Here is an 8,453-nt window from a genome sequence, read left to right on the forward strand (position 1 = left end):
GAAATGATCAACCTGCCTTTGCGAGATAATTTTAAATCTCTATCAACCCTCCGTCTAGAATATCTCCATTTCTACATAACAATCCGGAGGAAGTATAAATGGTGGGTTGTGAGACAGCAAATGTCTCACAACCATTAAAATAACATAAAAGTAAAAAGAAGAGAGAGAAAGGAGGAGAGAGATATGAAGAGTGAAAAAGGTGGTGTGAGCCCCATTAAAACTTTTCAGAAATGGTTTCACGTGCAAAAACGACAAAAAAAAAATATTGGTACCACAACTACTGAGAGTATAGTTTGTACCAATGAGGATTTTTATAAGTACTACTAAAACCGTATTGAGTACCACTGGGAGTGTATTTTTTACCATTGAGCTGTAATGGTATTATTTGACAGCGTAATTAGACATTTGAACTTTTTTGTAAATAACACTAAAATTATATTTTGTACCACTAATAGTGTATTTTGTATCACTGAATATAAAATGACAAAATTTAAATCCCGCACAAAATGACCAATCTACCCCTACAAGACACTTCTAAATCTCTCTCAACCATCCGTTTATATAACCTCTAACAATCAGTCAGTCGAGTCATTCACCTTTAAATCACTGGCCAATAGAAAGAATCCAACTCAGTTAAGTCCAAGTCACAAGTTGTAACGCCACGAGCACAACACAAGCCACCCCTTAACCGCAAGTCCACCGTTACCTTTCAATTTAGACAAATAAACAGCGACGTCTTTCCTTCCTAAATTCTCGACTAAATCTCGCTTTTGAAATCTCCTGACGAAATCAATATACCTGTGCTTCATCATCTACTAGTTAATCTTTATCACCATATAGCTCAATCTCTGGTCATTTTTTTTGGCTACTTTCAAAATCCATTGAACTACTGAATGGTGATGGAATCAACGGCTGAATTCAATGACGACGATAAATTTTCAGAATCCAATCAACTTTTACCCCAAAATCCAAAAAAACCAATCGAGTTATTCGAAGAACTTGAGGAAGATTCAGAAGTTGCGTACGAATCAGGCGAGAAAATATGCATAGAAGATTTCGATGTCGAATTGCTCAGTGATTACACAACTCCAGGACCCTTTTCATGGAAGAAACTATGGCGATTTACAGGTCCAGGGTTTTTGATGAGTATAGCATTTTTAGATCCGGGTAATTTAGAAGGGGATCTACAAGCAGGAGCTATTGCTGGGTATTCATTGTTGTGGCTATTGCTTTGGGCTACGGCAATGGGGCTTTTGATTCAGCTGCTTTCGGCTCGAATCGGAGTTGCTACTGGTAAACATTTAGCTGAGCTTTGTAGAGAGGAATACCCGAATTGGGCGCGATACTTGTTGTGGATCATGGCAGAAATCGCTCTCATTGGGGCGGATATTCAAGAGGTTATTGGAAGTGCAATTGCTATTCAGATACTTAGCCGTGGGGTTTTGCCCCTTTGGGCTGGTGTTATCATCACCGCGTCTGACTGGTGAGTTTTAATACTACCTCCTTTAATGGTTATCTGCAAATTTGGAATTTTTTATATCTCACAAATAATACATAAACATAACCATTAACGGAGATAATACATTTTCTTCAACTATTCTTAAAATTTTGAGCTAGTATACGAACCGACATTTATTAATCATATTTTTCTTTGTAGCTCATATATACTTGCATATTTAATTGTATTTTGATTTATGGGATACAACCATGATTTTAGACATTGGTACAGGATTTAACGTACAAAAGTACATGTTTGAATAAAAAAAAGGGTGTTGAATGTTGTTAATTATTGCTAAAATGAGTTTAGAACAATCCCTATCCCTTTGGTCATGTTATGGTTTCTTTGTGTAGTTGAGTACTCTTATTTTTATATATACATTTTTTTTTTTTTGTGTGTGTGAATTCGTGTGTGTCAATGGGGATTCTACATGCCAATGTTTTTACTTGAAGTTGTAAGTGTAAAGTGGGCATGGCTAATCATTGACTTACTAAATCTTTGCTGCGAACAGTTTCATGTTTTTATTTCTTGAGAACTACGGAGTGAGGAAACTAGAAGCTGTTTTTGCAGTTCTCATTGGGACAATGGCTCTGTCATTTGCTTGGATGTTTGCTGATGCAAAGCCCAGCGGAAAGGAACTTCTTATAGGTAATTACAGCGATAGTTTATCCTAGTCATAGTTAGTGTTGGCTGCTGACCTCGCTCATTTAGCAAATGCATAATATGACATGTTGACACTGCTTTTGCAGGTGTTCTAGTGCCTAAACTAAGCTCAAAAACTATCCGGCAAGCTGTTGGAGTTGTTGGTTGTGTCATAATGCCACACAACGTTTTCTTGCATTCTGCATTGGTGCAATCGAGGAAAATAGATCCCAAGAAGAAAGGACATGTGCAGGAGGCCCTTAATTATTACTCAATTGAGTCCACCATAGCCCTTCTAGTGTCTTTCATGATAAATTTATTCTTGACTACCGTATTTGCTAAGGGATTTTATGGCACTAAACAAGCGAGTAGCATTGGCTTGGTGAATGCTGGACAATACTTGGAGGAGAAATACGGAGGAGGATTATTGCCAATTTTGTACATATGGGGGATTGGGTTATTGTCTGCTGGGCAGAGTAGTACCATAACTGGCACTTATGCTGGGCAGTTTATCATGGGAGGTTTTCTCGACCTTCGCTTGAAGAAATGGCTGAGGGCATTAATCACACGGAGTTTTGCCATAGTGCCAACTATGATTATTGCTATAGTTTTTAATACATCTGAAGCTACATTGGATGTTCTGAATGAATGGCTTAATGTGCTCCAATCTATACAAATTCCATTTGCTCTTATCCCACTTCTTACCTTAGTGGCAAAAGAGGAAGTGATGGCTTCTTTCAAAGTTGGGCCAATACTTCAGGTATGTGATACTTGTGCTCCTTCCTATAAGATGCTTTGATGTTTTAGTTTGACCTTCATACATAACAACGATATTCTAATTGTTGGAGATGCTGAATATTCTTTTTGTCAAATCACAAGGTCACAACTATTGATGCTCTTTACTTCTTTGAACACTGCTCTTTCCATAGTACTATATACAAAAAACGCTGGAGCCAATTATGGATGTAGACTGAACAGCCTTATCCTCTTCAACTTACGTTCTCTTTACCATTGATATGAGGAAATACTATGGTTCCGATTGAGTTTATCAAGTAGAGCCATGTGTGTTTTTTTTTCTTGTTAGCTCGATAGTTATGATCTTATAAGCCATTGTTTTTGGGGTCAGATTTAAGAAAAAACTAAACCATTTTATGTGTTTTCAATTGTCTGAACTAGTGTTGATATTAAAGAAAGAAGATGCAGTGTTACTATGTCTACTTCTATAGGATGTGTCATATTGTGTTGCTTGTTTACAGCCTTCTGATTTTTGTGAATTTATTAAGTGCCTGCTAAAAAGGAAAAGGAAATAGGGTATGACTGAAGCTACTGAACCGATCTTTTTAGTAAACAATATTGCAATCTGTTACTGAACCATCTTGCAGCATACACCTTAATGAATCTATTGTATAAGGTAGTCTTTTATTCTATTCTTTTAGTCAATATTACAGTGTAATTTTGTGCCATTATTCTAATTTTTTTGGTGTTTCTTTCATGTTTTTTTAAAGTAACTGAATTACCAGTACCCCTCTTTAATTTTTGTCATCTATTGCAACATTATACTCCCCTACTGCAGAGAATTTGATTAGATTTTATCTAAGGAGTCTTTTGGTAGAAACATTGAAAACAGAATAAAAAGAAATCAAGTAAAAGGGGGTGGGGGGAGGAGGAATCAATAAACTCTATCATTTTATTTGTTTTGTTTTATTCATGGAATATAATCACTTAAATTTGTGTGTTTGAGAAGGGTCATGAAAATCTGTACTAAAAGTTGTAAAGTGGTAATTAATAGGTGGATAACATTACCCTCAAATTAAGGTAATTGTTACCTAGACCCTTTAATCAAAGCACTCAGTAGACGATAATGGTTTATTGGTCTGTTTCCATATAAAAAAATTTTGTTACCAAACATGCTCTAATTTACTCATATGGAATTGGTACATTTTCAGCGAACAATCGAACATCATAAAGTAGCAAAATTAATTATAATTACTAGTAGGAGGTTGGTAAGGTTTAGCCCTGTGTGTTTATAAAGTCAATGAGGTAGATTGCATCGTTGATAATAACTGTAGAATGTAGCTATACTAAGGATAAAGAACTGTGAAAAAGAAAGATCTGTACTTTCATCTGTTTGTAAATTAAGTTATCGGTAGCACCAAATGAAGAGCCAAAAAAAAAAAAGATTTGTAGGAAGTCTAGAAATATTAAATAGATATCCATTGACCAAACAACAGTATATACTATGGAATAAATTAGGATATTTTTACTAGTGAGTTGTAGTTAGCCTTGCATAGTTGCTTAATAACTTAAATATTTTTTTTATATTAGGTGATAACATTAGATGTTCTTTATGAAGACGCTTCAATGGAGAAAAAGAAAATGAAGTGATTCGCGTTCTACTTAAATGTACCTCTAGACAAGAGAAGTTGGTCGTGCTTACATGTTATCAGCCTAGACTGAAATGACAATACCTGCTTATGACCTAGATCAGAAAATTATGGACCCAACCTGAATGTTTCATTTCGCATATCTAATTGCATTCCTTGATTCCTATTGATTTATGCTAGAATGTTTCTCAAAGGTTTTCTGGTGTTGCTGATACATTGTTTTTTTTTTTATTGGAGAAAGGATGAAATTTGTTTGGTAACATGTAGATTTTAGCATTACAAACAAAAGTAAGAACAAATGACTAGTAAAACAAGAAAACCACTGATCTCATAACTGAGCATCCTAGATGCCTAGTCAAGTGACTAGCATTGAGGGATCCGAAACTACACCATTAGGAAGGGTATTAAAATTAACTATATTGTACGCCTTGGCAGAAGGTGTTGCAGCATCCCTTTGTCAGCACTCTCATGTCATTGGCACAAAACAAGTATCAACCTTTTTCAAAAAAAGTTTTGTGCTCATCCAAATAATCTATTGCCAAAACTTTGATTATTGCAGTACTTTTGTTGACGTGCTGCATTGGTAGTCTCAATGGAACCTTAGATAGCTTAATGTTCGGTTGAAAAATCATTATGCTTTTGCTATTTCTTTGGGAAAATACTTATGTGGACTTGGTTGACAATAATATTATTGTACTCCTTCGGTCTACACGTGTAGCCAAGACTATGTTGATCACAATGAATTATAAAACTTGTGTGTACCAATCCAACTGACCTATGTTGAATATAGTGACCCTAGTTTTATTATGACTTTAATTAATTATTGACTAGTATATTAAAACTTTCATTATAAAATATATTAAATCTCTTGTGAACTTTATTAACCTGTATAACACAGTGACTTATTTTAATGTATGCACCTTTTTATTAATTGGCAAAACGGAAATAAATAGTCCCACATTTTGCTTGTCTTTCTAAAACAATCCCACCTATTGATTTTTCCAAAACAATCTCACCTTTGCTCCCAATCTTTATCTAAAAATCCATTACCTGTTGGTGACCGATTTTCTTAGGTTTTTTCTATGTATCAGCTTTTAATAGGTTTATTATTATTTTTTTAATTCATTAAAACAAAAATAATTAAAAGAATAAAAAAGCCCCTACCCTGCCCCTTTTACGGCCTTAACGACCACCCCTGAATAATCCACAACCTTCCCTAACCCATCTCCACCCTACCCCTGCCTTCCCCGGCAACCGAACCTAACCCCGAAACCCCCATCAGACCCCCTCGAGAACACCACAAACGTGGCTAGGAGGTTTTTTTTTGTGGCTTTGGGATTTTTTGAGGGTGCTTGTTCAAGTTTTCGAGGTGGGTGGGATTTTCAGCTTGTTTGAACTAACTTTCATGGTTGCTAAAAGATTTTCGAGGGTGTTTGTTGTGTTTTTAAGGGTGGCTGATTGGGTTTCTGGGTGGGTGGGATTTTCGGTTTGCTTGAACTGTCATTCAGGATGGCTAGGGGATTTATGGGGGTGTTTGTGGTGTTTCGAGGGTGGCTAGTGGGGTTTCTTTGACGGGGTGACACTGAAGGGTTGCAGCAAGGGGGGTGAGGTGGCACTTCAGCTGCAAGGACTTTTGGGGTGGCATCTGTGGTAGCAAGGTCGGAGAAGAGTGAATTAAAAAAAAAAAAAAGTAACCTATGTAACATGTAACCGGTCAAAAGGATTGTTAAAAGAAGATTAGGGGCAAAGGTAGGATTGTTTTGGAAAAACTAGTAAAGGTGGGATTGTTTATTTCTATTTTTAACTTATAAATATAATGAATTTCATTTTTAAATAGTAACATTTTAACAAAGAGACTCTAACATCAGTGATCCATAATAAATTAATGTGAACTATGTCAATTTAAGAGTTATTTTCTTGGAGTATCCAATTTTCATACAGATCAACTCCTTAAAATATAAGAACTTTTTATTAGCCAATAAAAATATGTTTTATGAATACCTAAATAATACATTAGTCCATTCTGCCTAATTAGTTTTAAATCTTAATTAGTTTATTGCCAACTTTGATAGTGGAACAGCCAATATCTTTTGTGTTCCTATTATATTGTAGACTGGAGGTTAATGCCATAATTGCTGTCCATATACCATGTATGACTAATTATCTGTTCTTGTTGCATATTAATCATGCTTTTAACCCTGTTTTAACGTTTACAAGTGATTTACTCAAGTCACTTAAGATTCATTCATTTTATTTCTACCCACCTCTTTTTTCATGCTTAATCCGAGATCAAGCATTATTTAGCTGGCAGCTATGAGAAGCCAACTGATTACATCTTATATATTTTGTTTCTCCAGAGGATTTCATGGACTGTGGCTGCGCTTGTCATTGTCATCAATGGTTACCTTCTCCTCGATTTCTTCATGTCTGAAGTGAATGGACTGTTGTTTGGATCCTTAGTTTGTGCTATAACATTAGCATATGTTACATTCATTATCTACCTAGTTACTCGTGATGGTGTCCTTTCTTCAATGTGGTCAAATTTGATATCTGGAAAAAGCTCCATCTGTGCTGGTAATTAGACAGAAAGAGTCCTTGTCTGTGGCAAGATTGTTTAAGATAGAAAAGTATGTCCATATGCTTCTCAACCAATCAATGTGAACAGGGCTGTTAATCCGCAAATTTTGGTCCTTTGCGTACTCCTGCCATTTTTCTAAGCTTGACATGCAGGAGCTCTCGAGCAAATGAAAATTACAGGCATAAAGGATATAGTACAGTACAAAGATAGATGATACGCCTGACATTAGTTTATAGGATTTCAAGAATCTGCAAGTGTAACATTTTTTTTATTTTACAGGAGGGGGGTTGTGGGGGTGTTAAAGTGGATACGGTTCAACTATAGAAGCTTTGTTGTGCTATATGCATCATATAATGTGAATTTTTTGTATGTAATATGGAATAATGTTATGAATAGCTGCTGTCTATCCTTGTTAGGCCCTACTTCACCTTATAAAAATATTAAGTAATAAAATAATTTTAGTTTAGTATAAATAATTTCAGTATCTTTAAAGAAGAAATATAAAAGTAAAGTAGTAAAAATAATTTCAATTCAGCGAAAATCAGCTGAAGTGAGCGGGTCGTGGCAAAATATCAATTGTCACCTAACAAGTATTACAATCCATTACTAGGGATAATTTTGACACAAAACTTGCAATTGGTATTACATACACCATGGTGTACCAGGCCCAATACACGCCCAACAGCCCAACAAACGGAGCCCAAACATAAAACCGACGACCAACTAAAGAAACCCACACCCAAAACACGTGGTTCAGTTTCAGTTTTTTTTTTTTTTTTTTTTTTTTTTATTTTATTTTAAATAACCGTTTTAAAATCTAAACAACCATTTTTATTTTTTTAATCATTTTAAAAACAATCTCTCTCATCTAATAAATTATAAACCTCCTTTAATTAATTCATTTGCATTTCTCTCTCCTCTTTTCAATTTTCTCACTCATCTCTCAATTTTCTCTCTCTAAAAACTGCTACTACATTTCCATGGTGAACGACGAAGAACAATCGAAAACACCTTCAAAAAGGTGAACATCACTTCTATTACTTTGATTTTGCTAAAATTATTGTCGTTTTCATTTTTTTTTTCTAATATAAAATTATCGATATGAATTATTTTTATTTTTTTTTGGTAGAAAATCGAAAGAATCTACGCCTACTGAAGAAGATGAATATATGTAAGTGATTTATTGTTGTAATTCTCAACAAAATGTTTATTAAAACCCTAAATTTTAAAATTGATGATTAATTTGAACCCAAAATGATTTGAACAGGACATTAAGTGATATGTTCAATGTCAAAACATCAAAAAAGAAGAGATTAGAAGATATAAAAGCAAGTCCAATTGTTGATCAAAA

At 34.7% G+C, this 8,453-nt stretch overlaps 1 protein-coding gene across 1 annotated transcript; it reads left to right on the forward strand.

Annotated features, from left to right (window-relative positions):
* Positions 1–726: 726 nt before the first annotated feature.
* On the forward strand, positions 727–7,478 carry LOC145640978 (metal transporter Nramp2-like). Its single transcript, XM_081692193.1, has 4 exons — positions 727–1,483; positions 2,010–2,146; positions 2,248–2,900; positions 6,882–7,478. The coding sequence occupies exons 1-4, from the start codon at positions 894–896 to the stop codon at positions 7,104–7,106; spliced, it is 1,605 nt and encodes a 534-aa protein (XP_081548319.1). The 5' UTR covers positions 727–893; the 3' UTR covers positions 7,107–7,478.
* Positions 7,479–8,453: the final 975 nt, after the last annotated feature.

The sequence above is a fragment of the Chenopodium album genome, chromosome 7 (genome assembly GCF_948465745.1).
Source record: "Chenopodium album chromosome 7, dcCheAlbu1.1, whole genome shotgun sequence".
NCBI lineage: Eukaryota > Viridiplantae > Streptophyta > Magnoliopsida > Caryophyllales > Amaranthaceae > Chenopodium > Chenopodium album.

Bases quoted from the DNA above. Each gene is read 5' to 3' on its own strand.
- LOC145640978 (XM_081692193.1), top strand. From the start codon at position 894: ATGGTGATGGAATCAACGGCTGAATTCAATGACGACGATAAATTTTCA. The intron at 2,147-2,247 runs GTAATTACAGCG...CTGCTTTTGCAG, and splicing joins CGGAAAGGAACTTCTTATAG to GTGTTCTAGTGCCTAAACTA. The intron at 2,901-6,881 runs GTATGTGATACT...TTGTTTCTCCAG, and splicing joins AAGTTGGGCCAATACTTCAG to AGGATTTCATGGACTGTGGC.